This window comes from Onychomys torridus, chromosome 5, assembly GCF_903995425.1.
Source record: "Onychomys torridus chromosome 5, mOncTor1.1, whole genome shotgun sequence".
NCBI lineage: Eukaryota > Metazoa > Chordata > Mammalia > Rodentia > Cricetidae > Onychomys > Onychomys torridus.
Genome location: NC_050447.1, coordinates 120550801 through 120572696, shown reverse-complemented (window position 1 = coordinate 120572696; position 21896 = coordinate 120550801). Strand labels below are relative to the sequence as shown.

At 43.0% G+C, this 21896-nt stretch overlaps 1 protein-coding gene across 3 annotated transcripts in view; it reads right to left on the bottom strand.

Annotated features, from left to right (window-relative positions):
- Rnf144b (ring finger protein 144B) overlaps positions 1-21896 on the bottom strand; it is a 149716-nt gene that overhangs the window by 20895 nt on the left and 106925 nt on the right. For all 3 annotated transcript variants that reach the window (XM_036188777.1, XM_036188776.1, XM_036188778.1), the window contains one exon: positions 9167-9271. In XM_036188777.1, coding sequence (XP_036044670.1) covers positions 9167-9271 — 105 coding nt within the window. The remainder of the gene's footprint in view (positions 1-9166; positions 9272-21896) is intronic.

Here is a 21896-nt window from a genome sequence, read left to right as displayed (position 1 = left end):
TAAATATATTTTAAAATTTCATTCAAAATACATATAATTATATACCTCAAAAGTAGTCTCAATCTTTTTATTTCATAATCAGACCAGGTTAACAAAAATAACTTAAAGACCACAAAATAAATAAGTTCAGTCTTCTGTATACCTAACTCAGTATGATAAAGTCAATCCATTCTGAAAAATTTCCCTTCAAACTTTCTCTTACCAAATTTGAAAAAAAAAAAAAAACAAATGTGTTTTCATAAGGTACCTTAAAGAAAAGTCCCTTAGCAAACCTTGTGAGAAAAATAGGGCCAATTTCATAACATATACATTTTGCTATAGTTTTGTTAAAAGTATGATTGGACCTTAGCAATATGAAAAGTTAGATTGTTCATTTGCTATAGTATCACACACCCCCCAAAAGAACCCTCCCCTGAAAGTCAAAGGCATCATAAATAAATTCAGAGTTGAAGAAAGAATGTCCAGGAAACAGGCATGAGAAAATGGAGCTCATCACTTAACTTTGTCACTGATCACTATATGTAGAGGACAAGATCTAATGCTACTTCAACTTTGGGCCCAAAGTGGTATTCTACGACCCTATTTTTAGCTTCCTCTTCTTGAGTGCTACTGACATCACTGCTTCTATGCAAAAGTCACAAGGACTCTACTAAAATGGTTTGTGGACTGATGCAGACCTTCTTTAAATCCATCAAAGGAAGCACCTAATAATGCTGCTTTTCCAGTGATAAGCAAGCCATATAATAGCTAAGCCACATAATATTTATGGGAGACAAGCAAATAGGAGAGAAAGTGTTTTAGAAACTGATCGCATGGTAATGAGAAAAATGACAGAGTGACAAAGTAAAAGCTACTAACAATGGGGTTGGATGCTTATTTTAAATTAGAAAGGCAGATTTCATCAGACCAACCCTTTATGGACAACAGGGAAGGCATAAATCTCTAAAACTTTGTGTGTTGACCTAGTTTGAGTTTCCCATTTATTATTTCATAAAGTCAAATATTTATTTAGAATTAGGCTTTAACAAAGTAAGTCAACTTTTCCACTAAAGTTTGCAGTCACTAAGAGTTATCAGTGCTTACTCTGATCCTTTTGGAACACAGATAAAGCCGAGAGCATACTCATCTTTCTACCAGCTCTGCTCTTCAGGCTTGTATCTTCTCAAAATGCTTGCTGAGAGCCAACCACAGGCAAAGCACTCAGCAGGACCGCTGGGCTATGTACAAGATGAGCTCAAAGAATGAGATCACTCAGTAGACAAGATACACATCTAAGAGTCAAAGGGAATCGACTCCCTGATTTGGTCACCTCTTCTATTTTGTAGATTAAAACTAATGTCCTCAAGTGTTTTCTTACAGTGTGGCTTTTAGATCAGAGAGAGCTGGACCTAGGTTTTGGTTTTTTTTTAATTGTCTGAAATATTAATTCTTGGTTTCACTGTCATTTTGGAGCTAAGTTATAATTGTTTAAGGCTTCCATTGGTACAATTATAAAAATTTAACTAATTCTGTTAGGGTGAGTTCTGGAAGGTTCCACAGGCTACAGGTGAAAGGGCTGCAGCAGGTACTCGAGGATGTTCACACGTGCTGGAAGGCTGTCTGTCACACAGCTAGACTGGCAATCCCACGAGACAATAACTGAGACCATAAAGAGACATTTTACATCTACCTTTATCCTTTTTTTTTCCCAACAGAGATACTCAAGATTGTCCAAAATCACACTGTAATGCTCTTTTAAAGTTTTTACTCCCAAACAGTTTCAGACTTATAACATCATAAAGGTTGAATAAAGACTTCCCAAGTGCTATGCTCTCAACTTCTCCTAAAGAGAACCTTACATAAAGACAAACATTAATTATTAAAAGAATACAACTCAAATTGGTATAATACAACTAAATGATAGCCAGGACTTATTAAAATTCTCCCATTCTTATTAAAATTCACACATTCTCCCACTAATGTCCTTTTCCAGACTGGTACCCAAGCCAAGCTACAGCCCCGCATCTAGCCGCAGGGTCTCCTGGGCCTTCGGTGGCAGTTTTCAGTTTATCTCTCCCCTCCCCCTCTCCCCACATTTGAAATCTACAGGCCAGCTTGCTGCATGCTGGTCTCCAACTGTGGTTGCCCTCCCTGACGCCTTCTTGTGATTAAATTTAGGTTGTGGTCCTATGTGACCTGGGGAGGCACGTGAAGACCACAAGACTGGTGATGTTAACATCTTGATTTGATTAAAGGAATCTACACCAGATTTTTCTGTCCTTTGTAATTGCACGTATCTTGCAGGGATGTTTTGAGTCAGGATCATTTTTTTAAATATGTCTGCCACATGTGTATGGATGCCTACAGCAGGGGGAGCTGGAGTTAGAGTCTGTTCTAGGTCATCCAACCTGGGGTTCTAGGTCCTCTGGAAGAGCAGGAAATGCTTTTAACCATTAAGCCATCTCTCCAGGCACTTAATTAAAGATAGCACCCTTTCAATAATTAGGAGACTCTCTCTCTCTCCATATATATATACACACAAACACACACACACACACACACACACACACACACACACACACACACACGTATATGAGGTCAGAGAGTGCAGGCAGAGAGAGAGAGGAAAAGATACATGTATAATTACCTTCACTGGTTCAGGGCATTATCTGAACAGGTTTTATGTAAGAAGCTTTAACTGAGTTTAAAGCACACAAACATGAGTTCTAGGTGGTCACACTGTGACTGTGAGATGGTCACTATGGAATTCAATACCAAAAGCTAGTGAGGCCACTCAAGTAGTCCATATCTAGCTGGCCCACAGGTCGACAGATACCGTATGAAGCAGGTATTTGGACTGACCACATTGAGGAACTTGGAGGAGAAGCAGATTTGGAAAGTATGTTAAGGGTGACTGAGCTGGGGTTTGCCATGAGAAAGCCCAGCTTGTCTCCAGGATGTCACTCACAAAGGGGGTTGCTGGACGGTTGCCCCTGATTTTTAGTTCCTACTGACGGTTTTTCCCCAAAATACTAGTATGGTAATTGTTTAATTATAATTTCTTATTGCTTTCACTCATTTTTTTCATTTGTTCATGAGGATTCTACTGCACAATTAGGAATAAGAAGTATGGTGTTTAAAAACAACAGTAATGTCACAGGCAGCTCAGAAGGCTAAAAGGAAAGAATTTCTGTGTGCTTACCATAAAGAAATAATAAGCATTTCAGTAGACGGAGATACCAAACCTGACAGAAACACTGCAAAACCATGTGTGTATTAAAACATCACATGACTATGGTGGTCTGAATGAGAATAGCCCCCATAGGCTCATATATTTGGAAGTTTGGTTTGCAGCTGGTGGAACTGTTTAGGAAGGATTAGGAGGTGTGGCCTTGTTGGAGGAGGTATGTCACTGGGGGTGGGCTTTGAGGTTTCAAAAGCCCATACCAGTTCCATTCTCTCTGTCTCTCTCTGTCTGTTTTTGTCTCTCTGTCTCTCTGTCTCTCTCTCTCTCTCTCTCTCTCTCTCTCTCTCTCTCTCTCTCTCTTCTTTGCTTCCAACTTGTGGATTAGATATAAGCTCTCAGCTACTGTTCCAATGCCATGCCTCCCTGTCTGTGGCCATGGTAGTCATAGACTAACCCTCTGAAACTGTAAGAAAGCTCTCAAATGAAATGTTTTCTTTTATAAATTCCCTTGCTCATGGTGTCAGTAGCCAAAACATAGCATTCCATAAAAAGTATAATTTTGCCAGACATGGTATACACGCCTATAATCTCAACATTTGGGAGCCAAAAGTAGAAGGATCAGAAAAAAAAAACAAGAGAAAAAAATAAGAAAAAAAGGAAGGAATGGAGCACCCAAGTTTGGTTCCCAGTATGCAGGTTGGATGGTTCACAACTAACTATAACTCCAGCTCCAGGGGATCTGTTGCCCTCTTCTGGGTTCTGGAATTCACAGGTCCCAGACACAAACTGTATGTACATTCACAAAGGGGTTCATTCACACACAAATTAAAAAAACTTTAAAAAATAAAGAAGGAAGAAATACGTAAAATGTTTATGCTTTATATACCAATTAAAAGTAAGTTTAACTAGCTGGGGGGGGGGGCCGCTACACACATGGGGAGCAGGGACAGCTACACACAACTGCTGACTGAGCATTTCCAACAGCCACAGCTGAGGAGAAATAAAAAGTAGGGCACAGCTTTTTTTTAAAATCACTGTTTGCTAGAACCATAATATGGAAGCAAGAACCCCACCCATATTAATACTAACCTATAAAAAATAAAAAACGAAAGGAAAGAGAGAGAAGAGGAGGGGAGAATGGAGCCCGCCCATCCTAAATATTTATGCTGAAAGTGATAGGCAACCCCATAAGAAACGAGGATCCTGCAGCATATATTCTTTCAGATGAGAACACTAACATGTCATAGTTAACTCTAAGTTAAGGACAGGCTTCAGGAAGTACTGCCTATTGGTTTATAAAGTTAGGCCAATAGGAAGGAGAAGTCAAGATTTTATTCAAGTTTGACCCTTTAAATGAGCTGCTTTAAAAAAAAAAAAAAGTAAAGCAAGAGGTTGAACAGCAGACTGCATCAGATAAGTGCAATTGGCCATGGATAGATTATTATGACCCGTCAAGCAAGGTCTGGGCCATTGCTGAGGTGCTGTGACTTGCAAAATGGAGGCAGGAAAAACCAGTTGTACAGAGTTAACCCAGAAACTAGCAATGACTCAACCCCAAACACAGGCGGCTCCTTCTAACAGCAGAAAGGGGTGCATCTGCCCATTCATCTGAGCATAACACCTAAATACTAGATACCAAATCTTGAGTGGAAAGAGATGGGAGTTGGGGGGGAGGGATGAAAGATGGGTTCTGTAGCTGCCGCGGTGCATCCTGGAACCAAGATCGCTGTTCACATCATCCCAGCCTTCCCTCCCACTGCAAACCTAGGGGTTAAAAGAACACACTCATATGCGCAGCTGAGATTGAATTCAACTAAATGGCTGCTTAGGTTTTTTGTGTGGCTTTTAAAGAATCCCAGAGATTTTATTCTCCACTTGCATGGGGCTTTAAATAAATCTCAAAAGGAAAATTTAAATGTGTTCAAAAAATAAATTTCAGCTGGGAACCTCAGAAATATCTCTTGACTCTGGCTTGGCAGATCCCTTGGCCCCCTCCCCCCTCCAAAATGTAGCTTTTCTCTAGCCAGCGGACACACATCACAATGGATGGTTGTTCCCACAAGGTCAGTCCCTTCCCATTCATACCCTGAGTCAGGGGAGAGACTCACTAGCTTGGCCATCTTCATCTTTCTGCCCCGGCTTCCCACCATGGTAACGGGAGGGAGGGGTGTTAAAGGGCAGCCGTGAAGAATGTTTGGTTCCTATAGCTCCAGCTGCCTCTTCCAAAGCCACCTTAAATAAACACATCATCGGGGAAAGCTGTATTTTGCACAAGTAACCTCAGATTTCCTTAGCCCTTCTTCTCCTTGCCCCTCCCCTGGGCCTCTGGGCGATACACTCTAAATCCTTCCTACAGAAATTCTGAGTCCATGCTCCTAGCAAGGTTTCCCCGGGTGCACACTGTGGCACTGGGACTAAACGGCAGCAGACTGGTTGTTTTAGGGCCCCAGGACTTGGAAAGAGGCTTGGTATGTGAGAGGCGGGGGAGGGGCACATTCCTGCTTCCCCTACCAGCTGCCAGTCAAGGGAAAAGGCTGGTTTCTTTGGCCTTGCAGTGACAGGTACTGTTCCGATGGTTTTATGTGCCTGTCACTCTGATGTCACACAGCACAGACAAACAGTGTAGGCTCTCCCGGCAGGGGTATGCTACTTCTCCAGCACTGGAGGGATCCGCTGAGATTAAACATGGCCTTTCAACACCGAGCTTTACTTAAAGTCACGCTGACAGAAATAACCATCTGTGTCCTGTGCCCATAATTCCATGTTGGACAGGTTCCTGTTTCCCAATACATGGGAAAACCCAGCAGAGCAATCGGTGAAAGTACCAGATGATGCAATGGAGGAAAACTTGACTTTCCCCTAGCGCCCAGAAAGGTCACCTCTGAGCCATGAGTCCCTGTCGGTCACCAGCTTCTGGGACACTGGAAGAGAAGCTGCCATGTTCTGTCTCCTGTGTAAGCAAACAGGGCTTGAACTGGGCATTAAAATGCTTCCCTAATGAGGCTATTCCTGACAGATAAGCATGAAGAGGCAGAGCCACAGCGGAGCCAATTTAGAGGATTCAGGAAGACAGACAGGGAGCACGGCCAAGTGAGCGAGCTGGACCTACACGGGAAAGTATGCACACAAAGAGCTTAGCCAGCTGTAGCCAGAAGCGTCACTAACAAGCATAAGTATGTGTTACGGTTAAACATTTTTCTCAAGCGCAAAGAATAAAACAGTCATGGTGGAGTCCAGTCACGTGCCATGTGAGTGAGTCCCACTGTGAGACAGTCACAAGGGCAGAGACTATGGGCCATGTAGTAGCATAAGGATTATACAGGATGAACTCTTTATAGTAGGATGTGGGTGGCACAGCCCCAGTTCATCTGTGTGTGGTATTTCTTTTAAAGAAAGAGTCCCAAATAAACAGATAAGGCTAATTAGATCTCCAATATAATCTCTGCTCAGTTTGAAATTCAGAGAGAGACCAACCCCCACTGCCATTACACAGTTTTACCACTGGAGACTGCAAGTCTAGCAGGTTGGTTAAGAATTTGACTATTGTGTCTGAATTTTCGTCATTAGCTGGGCTCTCTGTAAAGCCAGTGAGAATAGAAATGGCCCAGGAATGCCCTGGAGAGTCTTACTGTTCATCTAATGAGAAAAAGACATGGTAAATTTCAAATTAGTTTAGTATGGAATAGTTTTGTTCTGTTTTCCCAAATACACTTTGAAATTTTTATGAATTTTGAGAACTATTATGGGATTGTTTAGTTTTAATATAGCCTCAGAGTAAAATTGCTTTGGGGAGAAAAACTAACAACAGCTAGTAGGAGTGAGGATGTGTACCGTTGGGAAAGAACCGGCAGAATGCTACCAGGAGATGGGTGTACAAGGACAATCAGAACAGCTAAAGTCTGCTCTGTGAGAGACTTGTGCTAAACTCAGCACGGGTCTGAACACACTGGCCCTAGCAGTCAACATCCAAGATGTCAGTAGATAGTGCTGCCATGGGAAGTCTAGGACAACACTGTAGCCAGGCTTTCTGCAGTGAGAAAGATTCTCCACTCTGAGCTGTCAATCATGTAGCCATTAACCATGAATGGCTATGAACACTTCAAAGCAATTCTTAAGTGGCACACCAGAGAGATTAAGTTCCTTTTTATAGACTTTTAATTGAACTACAATTAAATATCCACCCCGGACTGGCAACTGCCAGACCGGGTCTAGATTAATTTCATAAGCTTTGTTTTGAAACCTCACCAAACTGTTCATTTATGTTTAATAGATTTTCCATATAGGAATTAAATAAGAGTTCACTCAAACCCAGCTTGTACAGCCTACCCTGCATCTCTTGCATTTCACTTTTATGATTGTCTGGCTCACTGTGTGTTAACGGCCCCTCTGCTGGGTCAGATGCTGCTCCAGGATGGTGCAGGGCCGCCTTGGCCTCCACCCAGTCTCTGCACAGAGTGGTACCTGCTGCACCTTGTGCTCTATTTATCCTTGGACTAGGTAAGACATCAAAGTCAGGAAGGACAACGCCAAGAGTGATGCCCTCAGACACTTGGGCCTCCTCCTACGAATGAGTCTGTTACATAACACACAGTGAGCAGGGTTGTGGGCAGCTACTTTCTCATCCTTTAGTCTCCTCGCCCCATTATTCAATGCAAGAGTAAGCAGTGGTCCTTGGGGGCAAGATGTATATTTTCAATACTTTTAACAGAACTTTGGTTTTGTTATTTTCTTAAAATGAGTCAATTCTACATCATTAGGTACTCCTTTTATGCTTCCTTTGAAGGCATTTCTTTAAAAAAAAAAAAAAAACTACCTCACTTATACCGATGCTTCATAAACTACACACAGGACAGACTAAGTCAGGGTAGGAGCAGTTATACCACTTTCTCCCTGCTTTTCTAACAAAGCACAGGATATGTTTTTTAAAAAAGTGTATTCAGAAAGATGTATATCTACACACACACACACACACACACACACACACACAGACATCTACCTATATACATATTTACATCTACCCACACATTGCTGAGCCCTGATTCTCAAGTCTCTTGCCACACATTTGGTCTGCCTACTTTGTTTCCCCTTAATGCTACACAACTGTGGTGGTCACAAGAACTGGATGAGAATTCTAGTTCTTTCCAGATGGGTCCCTTGAGGTAAGTCACTTACAGCTTCTGGACTTCAGTTTCTGTATCTAAAGAAACACCCGACTTCAGGAGGCTTCTGGGAAGGATTATCGAGTACACAGGCCGAAGAAGCAACAGGAAGAACGCCCGGTGCTAAGCAGGTGCCCAGTGCTTACGGAATGGACAGTTTATTTCAACAGTTTCTTGGGAGCACTTTTGGAGGATTACACATTCTCTCAGACAAGAGTTCATTATATTCAGGTGAACAGAGCCTGAAGGTCCAGAGGCAGATTTCAGGCCTGCCAATGATGGGGGTGGGGATTCAAACAAAAGGGTGAGATAAACAACTGCAACCTGGAGAGATAGGAAAACTTACTCCAAGAGGAAAGGCCTAGCTGATGTCTCAGGCAACCCGCTGCCTCTCTCCCTGCTCTTTGGAAATGTTTCAAACTCAGGCTACCTCTACAGAAGGCTACATTATGAAACAAACAAGCTAGTATAGACCTGTGATTATTTATATACTCTATCACTCCCTCACTTATGGTCTATGGATCTCCAAAGCTTTCAGGCTCATGAGAACATTCATTAAACATCCTCCAAGCCTCACTCTTGGTAACTTTGATTTCTAGCACCTTTGCCTGTTTTAAGAGCTTCTACAATATGTGAGATGGCATACATAAACAGAACTGAGATAAACAGCCATGCTCACAGCTTGTATAAAGATTCCAGCTTTGTGTGGCAATAAAACACTCCTTTAAAAAGTTAACCTCTGTATTTTATCACTAACTCCCTAGTCGGAGATACTTAAGAGTCAAGATCCTAAGAAATAATTCAGCAGTGAAGAAGGGAAGGCTACAGCAGGCATCCATACCTCAGTTTCCTGCAGGGTCCCATGGTTTAGGCATACCATGTCAGGACAAGTGATGGGAGACCCACATCCTTCTCGGATGGACAGCATCATATACTGTTTCAGGCACTATAAGAAGGGGGAGAAAAACAGATATTTTAAACATCATGCCCACTACAGTAGCGCAAAGATTACATAAGAAAGCATCCACTGTCTCTTCCTAAATTGGCTGTCCTGGGGTTCCTGTACTCAGGAGACATAAGTTATCATAAGTGTGGGTACTAAAGAGCCATCACTTTGGAAAGAATGCAGAGCCAGGCAATTAATTACAGGTGATGTCATCTTAAGGGTTTATTCAAGCCAGACTCCCACATGCTCACTCGGTTTGTCCTCCATGACTGGGAAAAGAAGAAAGGCTTTCACATTCACACCAAAGGCCTCCATGTTTTCTTTCTTTTGAAACCTGATTTGGTTTACCAATTCTGGTTTGTTAGTTTGTTAATTCTGGATGTGTTATTTTATGTGTATGAGTGTATTTTTTCTGCACATACATGTGTGTACCATGTGTGTCACAGAGGTCAGAAGGGGGCATGGTATCCTCTGGAGCTGAAGTTACGAATAGTTATGAACCACCATCTGGGTGCTCAGAACTGACCCCAATCCTCTACAAGCACAAGTGCTCTTCACTACCTCCCCCAACTCTCTAACACCCCCAATTCTGTTTTTAATCTAGTGGACCTCTCTTGTAAGTTTACCTGTAAGCAGAACGGTCCTCACTCTGAGGTCCTGGAACTAAGTACCCAAACAGAATCAAAATACTAGTAAGGACTGTTATGTAGGAAAAGTCAGGTGGCTTCCTGCTGGTTGGGGACAGCAAAGACAACTTGGGAGAACAGTCCATTCAAAAGACAGAAGCCTTACTGGATGCCATGTTGAGAAGGATTCTGATGTGTTTTGTTTTCTTTTTGGACATAGGGTTTCACTACACAGCCCACTCAGCCTTCCAAACTGCTGCAGTTACAGGCATGTCCCACCATGTCCTCCTGGAGGAGCTTTAGTTTAGAAATATAAAAGAGGCACTGGCAACCTTAGAAAGATGAAATTCTCCCAACAGGAGATGACAGGGGACACCATCCATAAACTTGATACTTATTGACTGTTATACCTGAACCTTGGGCAATGGGTGGAGAGAGTGTAGGAAAGAGATTGACCATACCATGTAGACTTCCACTGTCCTCCTTATCCCCCTAACTCAACTACACATGTCCACAGGAAAAAGAAGGCAGACACAAGAGGAATTCCACATCCGCAGGTGTGACCAAATCCAGCTTAAAAATAGTCAGAACAAAGTGTTATGTGCTGGCATGCTTGGTATATAAAGTGAGTTCCTGGACAGCCAGGACTCTGTTACACAGAGAAACCCTGTCTCAAAAAACAAAACAAAATAAACAACAACAACAAAAAGCACTGCTATACATAAAAGCACTTCATTACATAAACCATTAAATAAACCATTAAAAGCACAGAGTTGTGAAATCTATGGCTTTTCCTGGCCTCTTAAAATTAATTTTCTTCATGTGAAGATGAAACCCAAGTATGACCATTATATTTCATCTAGAAGTGTGTACTCTTCTAATTGAAATGACTGATGAATCAATAAGCATGGGTAACAATGCAAGCCAGATGTGTTTCTCCTCGGGGAGTTAGCAGTACCCTCTACAGGGAGTAAAGATCTTCTGTCACAGCAAAACCCAGAAACTAGCTTACGTCTCCATCATGGCCTATTCAAATAAATTTTACAAAATCATGAAAAAGATTTTCAAATGGTAGTTAAAAGACATGAGAACATGCCCATGACATAGTATAAAACAGAGAATAGGTATCGGGGAGCAGACATCTACTCCCATCACTCTTACCCTGTGAATGGCCTCATTATAGATAATAAATATTAACTTTTACTTTCTTGTTCAAGAAATGGGTGAGAGTTCCTTGCTCTGAGATTTACAGTGGCAAGCACAGTTCAGTCCCAGGGACAATGCTCTGTGGGAGAAAACAGCATCGAGGCAGTATGGAAACCATCTCCAGCAGGCAAAATGCCACAGGAACTGTATAAACTGTACACTGGCTCACACAAAGTGTATCATCCCAAGGGACTCTGCAAAGGGCTACCTACCACTCTGCTTCTAGAGACTTCCCTGTCTCCCATCAGCCACATGGTTCCAATATTACTGGCTTCCCCCTCTCCTGCCAGCTGCCACTCACAGAAACTGAGGTAAACAGGCTCTAAATATATATGTTGTCCAGGCTCAAGGAGAACATATATGAGGGGAAAAAAAAGAGATCCTGTGTGATAAACTTCAGAGCACAGCAGCTGAAGTGTATACCTGCTGGCAGTGGGAAATGATGCTACCTAGGACCCAGATGCCTGTCCTCATCACTTTTAAACTAGGGAAGCTAATGTCTGTTTAGTTACAGGGTTTCATGCATACACACACACACACACACACACACACACACACACACACACACAGATAGACAGACCACACACACACACACACACACACACACACACACACACACACACACACACACACAGACACCTAAAACGAGCCTTTGTAAGTTTCTGAATTGCTTCATCTTAGACTAGTCCACCCTTTGGAGTTCTGATGTCTCTGTTCCAGACTCTCTGCAAGGAACCAGTTAAACCACTTGGGGCAGAGAAGCTGCCGAGACAGAAAAGGTATGTGAGCCAGAACATTCCTCCAGCCCGTAGACAAGCTTCTCCTGAGGACTCTTTGAGGGTTTAGAGAAAGCTTAACGTTAAGAAGTAACTAGAGAGACATCATGTGAGTCTTTATAGGCAAAAGTAATTATCTATACTTACATTGCAAATTTGTACAGTTGAAATATCAAGGTTCCCCATTGGCTTATAGTAGATATTCCATTTGCTAAGGCAAGGTCCATAAGTGTCTTGCAAACCATAATATATCAACTAATGAACTTAGAAGCTTTCCACACAAACAGTCCCATGTCTACAAAAACTATGGTGTGCTCTGATTTTAGGAGAGAGGTTGGAGCTGTGTGCACGGACTACAGGCATTGAGTGCATCCCCCTTCCTTTATTCTGAGACACGTGTTTGCGATGCAGATGTCTCAGTGTAGGTTGTTAAGCAGCTGGGAGCTAAGGCACAAGACACACCATTAGTGTGGGCATGCACTTCACCCAAAAGCAGGGGAAGAACAGTTAGTCCCCATCGCTGCTCCTTACTACATTTTTCAAGTGCCTTATGTTCATGTTTTCCATTAGCTTTCATTGAAAAACACCATCTCAAACTCTCTCTTCATCACTTTGACTGGCTAAAGAAGCACCAAAGAATCAAAAACATTTAACAAGAACCATACAAGCCAAACACAGATAAACAATTAACAACTCTAGAGAAAAAAATCTGGCACCTAGCTTACACATAAAGAGAAACATACAAAACCACCACTGATTGTTACACCTCACAATCACATGCCATTAAACTTGAGCCATGTACGGATCTTGCAGTTTTCTGAACAGCTGACAAGGTCTAAGGGGATGTTTCAAAAACATTTCAAAAGCCTAGATGACTAATGAAGGGAAGAATCGGTCCTTTTGTGTAGTTGCCTTTCACTTAAATGCCCTGATGGGGCATAGACAAATACTTGAAGACGGTAAGGGTTATAAATAAAACTGGAGACTCCTCATCTCACTTACTCCACAGCCCACAAGGATTCCGATGAATTGTAGTCAAGCATTCAACCACCAAACACATGGTGAGCCAGGTGATTCGTATTGTTCCTTCCAACTCAGTCTATGACATGTCAATGGAATTTTTCAAGGAAGAGTTTTTATCAAGGTTGTTGTTCACACTATGCCAAAGGACATGGTGTTCTTCATAAGGTGTTCTCATCTGCCACAGAGACACACAAAAAGCTTGCAATGTACCCATCTAATAACAAACTATGGGTATAGACAATACAGTTATAGATAAGTAGATGATAGTTAGCTGGATGGATGACAGATAATTGATAGATGATAGGTAGATAATTGATAGATGATAGAGTATTGATAGATGATAAATGGATTATAGATGGTAGGTAGATGACAGATTTTCAGATAGATCATAGATGGATGATAGGTAGATAGGGGATATGTAGATGATTGATAGACCAATTGATGGATGATAGACTTTTGTGTCCATGTGTTCTTTACTATATTGCTCGTTGCGCCCAGAGCTTCCATCTCTAGCTTGTCAGAAAGGTCTTCTCAGTTAAGAGCAATTCTACCTCTATGGGTCTCTTACATGGTGTGTTTCCTCATCTACTGGCCCAGCTAAAAGAACTTGATCTTGATTTCTGAAGGATCCTAGAAAAACACGATGCCACTACAATACACACATCACTGTATGACTTCCACGTCCACTGAACTCTGAATTCTCTTCTCATGAGAGTATCAGTCTACTTTGTTGTTTTGGTTGGTTGGTTGGTTGGTTGGTTGGTTGGTTTGGTTTGGTTTTTCCAGACAGGGCTTCTCTATGTCGTAGCCCTGACTGGCCTGGCCTGAAACTTGCTTTGTAGACCAGGCTGGCCTGGAACTCAGAGAGATCCACCTGCCTCTGCCTCCTGTGTGCTGGGATTAAAGACGTGCAACACCATGCCTAACTGACCTTGCTTTGATTATTGCAGCTTTGTAGTAAGTTCTGTAATCAAGAGGTGAGTTCTCTGACTTTGCTGTCCTTTTTCAAGATTATTTGGATAGTTTCAGTTTTTTCAATTATAACACGTGGCCACATGACCAGCATTGAGAGCTCCAATCAGTGTCTTTCCATTTATTTAGTCTCTCTTACCAATAATGTGTATTTTTCCGAGGATACATTTTTACATATTTTCATTAAAGATATTCCTCAGTCTTTTATTCCTTTTAAAATTATTACAAATGGAATTGTTTCTCCACAACCCCACTGTATTATTTCTAAAGAGAACAGAGAAATACCACTGACTTTTGTACACTCTTCTTATCTTCTGCCACCTTGCTAAACCGGTACCTGAGATCGTGATGTGCAGCCAGGTCTGAGATTGCCATCCACATCATCCACCCCCACCCTAGTGCTAGTCTGGGAGATACAGTTATGTCTTCCATTACTGCTGTATCCCTTAGTAACGCTGACTGAAATGAACTTCCAAGAGATGAGTCCTCTCCATCAATACCCACAATGAAAATAGGCTGTAGCTAGTTCCAGGCAAAAGAGCGAAGGAAATGACACATACAACGTTTAAATACCTTTCATTTACCTTTAAACGTTTTCAAACGATTCTGGCTACTCTTTCTGGAAAGGGTACAAAAGGTCCGCCCCCTAAGCCTGAGAACAGTCATTCAATATGAGAAATAAATCCGGGCCCCAATTAAAAGTGCCTCGAGTCCCACCAACAGAGAGCAATCGAAAACTTCTATCTTTATCTCAAGTGATCAAGCACCTAAATTAAGACATTTGGTGACAGGAATAACTGTGAAGAGAAATTCGATGAAAACACTGCAGTCTTGGCCAGGCCTCACAACAAAGCAATGAGATCTGGAAACCGGAAGAACATTCCCCCAGAGCAGTAAACAAGGGCTCGTGACAGAGACGTCTGCTTCCAAAAGAAGGAACGCCAGAACTTTCCAAAGGACCTTGGGGGCTTTTCCTTTGGCCTATCTGGGCTTACTTTCTTACCAAATCCTACTTGCCAAGTTTACATCCTTCCATTCCCTCCAAAGAATCATCATCCTCTGAGCTGCGGTACTCAGCCGGCACCTGGGCTCCAGCACAGACCTGGTATGGGCAGTGAGATACGCATGCCCTGATTCCACACGGCCAACGCCACTGCGTTCATCTGCCTCCTTCTCCTCCCTCCTCCTGTTGGAGTCCCGACCTGAACTCTTACACAGCCCTCTCAACCTCTCAGAAATGAAAACAGTCTCAGTTGTAGAAAGGGAAACGAAACTCAAAATATTAAAGGGTCAGAAAATCTCCCGTCAGGATGTAGGGTTTGGGAGATTATTTAAATAGGATGCAACCATTCAACCTCATTTGCGCAAACGCAGTGAGCACACCTTCTACTAGAGAATTCAGCGTGAATGTTCAAGTCATGTAGCAAACATGAAGAACAGTGAGGTCAGTGGAAAGAGACGTGTAATGAGGTAAAAGGCGGCTGTGGTTTGAAGGAGTGTGTCCCCTTCAAAACTCACATCGAATTGAATCCCCAGTGTCACAGGATTGCAAGGACCGGTCTTTGAGACTGGACTGTCTCATAGCTCCACCCTCACCAGTGCTCTTAGAATCCCTTTCAGCATTATTACAAGGTGGGTGGCTTCAAAGGGGACTCCAGGCCCTGTTCTCCTCCTCTTTGGTTTGTTGGCCCCCTGACGAGGTGACTGGTTTCCTCTCTCAAGCACCTCTGCCACAATGTGCTGACATAACCTCAGGCCGAAAGCACCAGAACCAGCTGTAAGCCTACCCTGCGTAGGTTGAGCATCTCAGGCATTCAGTACTGTGGTGGGAAGTTGACAAGCACAAGATACACTGGACAAACCTCACTGCTCTTTCACAAAAGCGCCGAAACTAGTATTATTCCATTTCACGTGAACCACATGAGTAATTTGACCTCAGTTCTCATGACTAATAATTACACAATTTGAGGTTTAAACCAACATCTAAATGGGACTCTGTCCTTCTATGTTTTCCTACTATATTACCTGATTTCTCAGCTGTAAGAACAAAAGGATGAGGAAATACTAGAATCTCTACAACTTTAAAATGGCAGTTTGAGGGCTGGAAAGATAACTCAATGGTTAAGGGCACTTGCTGCTCTTCCAGAGGACCCAAGTTCATTCACACTGTATGGTTCAAAACTGTTGTAGTCTAGCTCTGGAAGATTAGACATCCTCTTCTTGTCTTGGCAAGCACCCATATACATGTCACACACACACACACACACACTAATAAAAATTAAGTTAAATTGAGAACTTTAAAGAAAACTTTTTTTTCTTCTTTCTAATGATTAGCACATACCACCAAGACAGCCCAGTAAATACACCAAGTGTAGCCATAAGTTTCTCTGGTCCCACCCGACCCTGTGGTCCTACTGCTGCTTATAAAATGATCATTCAGAAGCTCAATATTAATTGCAAATTATACAGCCAATGGCTCAGGGTTCTTACTAGCTAGCTCTTATAACTCAACTCAACCCATAACTATTAATCTATGTATTACCATGTGTTCCGTGGCTTTACCTGCGTCCCATTACATGTTGCTCCTTGGATGGCGGTTTGGCATCTCCCCTTACTCTCTCTTGGATTTTCCCTCCTGGCTCCATCCTGCCCTGCCATAGGCCGATGCAGCTTTATTTATTAGCCAATGGGAGCCACACATATTCACAGCCTACAGAAAGACATCCCACAGCAACCAAGTGCCATTAAGACTGATGACCCACATGATGGAAGGAAAGAACTGACTCACACAAGTTGACCTCTGACCTCTGCATGTGGACCATGGCATGTGCTACTCCCCACAAAATAAGTAAATAGAAATGTAATAATGAAATAATATACCAGTTACCAATATAATAAAACATAAGAAGACTACTAAAGATTAGGCATGGACCATATAAAACAGTCTGCCACTAACATAGCATCCAGGAAGAGCAGGAACTGCAGCCATAAAGTACTTTTTCCAGGTGTGGTAATGGCCTCTTGTTCTGTGCAATCATCTACAATCCACACACAGCCAACACGAGTTACCTGGAAACTGAGCTGTTCCTGGAGCACCAGCAAGCAGCGCTCCTAAACTCTGTGAGTGGAGGGAGTGGGAGAGACGGTCTAAGGCTGAGGCCTGGGCTTCTGCTTTGAGTTTTCTCAACACCTGCTAACATGCCCAGTGGCCGGGAGCTCTCCAACCAAGCAAACCAGACCTCTTCGCCTCCAGACTTGCTGTACTCAAGGAGCTTGCCTGAAGTCACACTGTTGACAACTCTATCCCAGGACCATCATTGTGCTGAGATTACAGGCTCACTCTCAGGAACTACAGGTAGGCCAAGAAAAACTTCATGTGGGCCTCTACCCATTATCTAACAATGAAACTCTAGAGAGCTGGTGATGGATAAAACCATATTATTTTGTACTTTTATAGAACTGGTTCTTGCTTTATCTAAACAACAATCCAGGAATTAAGACTATGGATCTAAGGTGTTGGAGAGAAAGCTCAAAGGTTAAGACACTGGCTGCTCTTGCAGAGGACCTGGGTTCAATTCCTAGCACCCACCCACACAGTAGCTCACAGCTGTCTGCAACTCCTGTTCCAGGAAATCAGATGCCCTCTTCTGACCTCCACAGGGACCAGACACACACTTGGTAAACAGACATACATGCAAGGCAAAGCATTCATACAATAAAATTTTTAAAAGATACAAAAACAACAACAAAAAGACTATGGATCTAAAGCAAGTTACCTAACTGCATTGGTCTCCTTATCTGTAGACTGCTGGGTGGAAATGAAAAACTAAACAAAACTAGCAACCATGTACAGTACATACACACGGCAGATACCAAACATCTCTGCTTTTTCTCTTTCCTTGATTCCCCTTTACAGATGAATAAGCTGAAGGTCAGAGAGACCGAATCAACATCGTAAATTCATGTGGGAAGTAACCCACATGCTTTCCAGAAGATCAAATCCAAAAGACCTGGACTGGGCACTTCAGTTAACACATAGCTATTCATTCCCATGGAAATGAGGTGCTGATTTTGGAAGGGAGTGGCTGGGTATCTGGAATCCACCATGTGGGTGTACATAGCCAATCCTTTATTTTTGGCTGAAATGACAAAAAAAAAAAAAAAAACCCAGCTGGATTCTAGGTTTTCTAGTTCACCTGTGGTCATTTTTGGCTTCAGTTTATCTAACTCATCCAAATATCCTTTCTCATTTTGTGACATCTTGTCACTGAATAGGATGAGCACCTTCCACCGCTGTAGATGCACTGTGACTGCATGTCCTTTCATTCTTACAGGCTCCCTTGTATCACTGTTTTAGATTATAGTCCACTTTTAAAGACATGATAATACTGGATAAAATCAGACAAGACTATTCTGGCACAGGACACTGCAGACTTTTTTAAGGCTAGACTCAAGAGCTAAGTTTATTTTGCTACACCTGACTTCCTCTTGAGGAGGCAGTGTGGATGAAACAGATATGCTCTTCTCACAAATGGACTAGAGAGGATGAGAAGCTTAAAAAGACCAACCATCCCCCCCACCAAAAAAAGAAATACAGAGGAAATACTAATATACTAAACAGTTTTTTAAGTTTCTATTTAATTTCATTTTAATATCAGCATCTCACGATTATAATTAAAAGTTAGCCTCTCCAACATAAAGAGAGAGTGAGGAAAACGGGGCAGGCAGAAGGGAGGGAAGTAACTGAGGTTGTGTGTTATTTCCAGTCAGTCCTGCAGTCTCACATGTGCACTAAAAGCTTTGCATTGATCTGGAGTCTCTGGCACTGAAAACCATTCTGAGTTGGCTGTGAAGGAAGGCGAGCATTCACCAGGCATCCTCTCCTGTGGGCTCTGCTGCCAGGGCCCTCCCATGTCTGCTAGCTCTCTGGCTGCACAAATGAGATCAACAGGGGAGCCAATATCTGCACACCCTGTCCCTAAATCACTACAGATTCTGCAGGAGTAGTTGGAATTACCTGGAGGCTGGCGACAATACAGAGGACCTGCCTGTCTCAAATACTTTCAGAAATTGGCAAGTAAGCGAAGGATTTGCTGGAAATGGCTGAGTAGGCCTCAGAACATGGATGCACAGATCCAAAAATACCATTACTTCAGTGAGCAAGCCACTGTCGTATATCAGCGTTATGATCTTGACAATGGGATATTCTTAAGGTGGAGTGCTCCAGTAGAAAACCACGGAGATTCCACTTGGCTCCTACTAAGACACTCTGTGATGTGAATACAGAAACCCGCTTGGCAGTACAAAGGACATAACTCAAACAGGGACACAAGCGCTCTTATGTTGGTGACTTGGTAAGAAGAGCTAACACTTTAAGAAACCTGCCACCACTGGCCTAATGGATAACAAAGAGGAGAAACTAGGGACATATAAGCAAACTATATACTCCAGACCACAAAGCTGGGGTCTGTCATACCACAGAAGTTGAGAGGCCTGTGGCTCCACAAGCCCGCTGCCCTTCACTGTCCCCCTCTAAGAATGCTCACTTTCCGGCCATCTTCTATCCTATTCCAAACCTATCGTCAGCATCCTTCCCACAGATAAAGCCCCCCAGCAGCTCTGTCTTTCCCTTGGAACTGTCCCCATGACCACTATCGAGTTCCTGCGCGTCTCTCTAGGCTCATGCCCAGGCACAGGCCCACTGCCAATCAGACATTCCAGACTGATCTTTCACTTTAGTTTGTTTGCAGTCTACCCTTCCCTCACACTGTGCCCTCATACAAGGCTGAACCTCCTTCTTGGGACATGCAGGATTCCACCGACACTATCATCAAGCAGTCTCCTCCATTAGCGTTCAGTCTCCGCCCTCAGGAAACTTACGCTGCCCTCTTCCTTGTGGTTTGGCAGGGCCTCCACATGCGCCTTCACTCTGCCTCTTCATCTGAAGGTCTACTCCCCAAAGCAGCATTGGTGACCCCTAACACCTGCTCTTTGCACTCTAATTAGCACTGCACCGTGGCGACAGCAGCGGCTGGGTAGAATCTGGACTAAGGTGAGAATAGGCTTAGGAGAACCAGAAAAGAGCACGATTTCAAAGCGACCAATAAATTAACCTCTGTGGCTTGGTGAGAAGTTCTGCAGAAGCCTCCAACTACTATCACACTCTGATATATGACATGAAGAGTTAACATGAGCAAAACTATGCTTTGGAGAACTTGCAAGTTGAGTGGGGAAGTGGGTAGGGAGGACCTGGGAGAGCTTGGGGGAGGGTAAAGAATAGGATCAAAATATATTGCATGAACATTTTTTTAAAATAATTTTTAAAGTACTTTAAAAGTATGCTTTGAGAATAAAAGAACAATCTACTGAGTAGTCATTTATATTCACCAACCTACCTAACCTGTCTGTAACTGCCTTGTGAAAAAAGAAATAAAACTTTGATCCGCATCGTAGCACAACCTCCTGACCCCAGTTTTCCCAGACAGAGAGAAACCTGAAGTACTAGTTTAGCTTCTGATCAAGTCAAGATGTTGCAGATGTGGTACTTGTTTCAAAAGGACTGAGGTGGAGGGATGAAGCACCTTCGTTAATTACATGTACCAAGAAGAAGATTCCATTCCAAGAGTTTCACCCATGGGAACAATGTGTATTCTTCAGTTTCTACAAAACTGTGTGACTATATTAAAAAAAAGCAATAAAGAACTCCTAAGTTATTAGGTGCTATTAATCTAGACAACAGAAGGGGAGAAGGTTATGTTAAGAGTGTGAGCTGCTCATTTAAAAGGAAGAATAGAAAACATAGTTCCAGACCACGGATCTTAGGGGCTCTCTCTGAGAAGAAGAATTTCAAGACTCTGTCTTCAACTGGGTTGCCTAGAAATGGGATCTGACAGGCAGGGGAGATGGTTCAGTGGACAAACTGCTTGCTGCTCAAGTGTCAGGACCTGAGTTTGGATCTCCAAAAGCCATGTGAAAATCAGGTAGGTGAGGTGGCCGCCTGCAGTCCCAACACTCAGGAAACAGAGACAAGAGAGCCCCAGGACAAACTAGCTTTTGGTGAGATCTCAGTTCAGCAAGAAAACTTGCCTCGATAACTAAAGTGGAGGGTGATTGAGAAACACACATGCATGCACACTTACACATGTACCCACATACATGTAAAGCATGCATACATATCACATATGTGCATGGAGAGAAAGGAGAGAGGAAGGGGGAAGCACAGGAAGGAATCCAGGACATAGGAGATTTATGGGGTGACCTTCACCAAAATGCTATTCATGAAGATGGCAAGTGAGAGAACCCTGATGCACAGTACATCTAGAGCCAGGGATTGACTGAGTCCTGACATCCAGAAAGGGCTTTAGAATTGAAACAGCCTTCCACACTTGTGAGGAATGGAGAAAGCCCTGGATGAACATGCAGGGTGCAGATGAAGTCCTGAGTGAGTGTGTACTATCGACCCAAGCACAGCTGTGTCGAGGACCCCAGTGTCGCAGACCCACAGGAATGGCAAAGCCTTCCCTGGGTCAGGCTCAGGAAACCGGCAGTACCTTCTGCTGGTCTGCATGTGGATGCTGACAGTGTGTGCAAACCCAGCCATCACAGCTTACCCCATCAGGAAGAGGGCAGCCTGAGACTGTTCCCCTACAGAGGCCGCCAACGAAGGCTGGAGAACCTGTCCTCCTATGCTGTACACAACAAACACACTGAGCTCAGTTGTTGCTAGTAGTGTGTACAGCACAGCCCACCTGACCCCAGCTTTTCTGTACATGTGCCTGGGTGTTTGTCTTTGTTCAATCCCTCCCCATCCTGGACAGGTTTCTAGAACCAAGCTATCCAAGATGCAGCACACACCTATTGCCTATTAAACCAAGAAAGCAATACTTTATTGGTCTGGAGCCACTTCCTGAGACATGGAAGATGGAGCACTGACCTGAAGAGGGATTTGCTTCCTTTCCTCACTTATAATCACAGGATCTAAAGGCGGAAGGCAAATGTCTGCCAGAGCTGTACCCAAAAAGC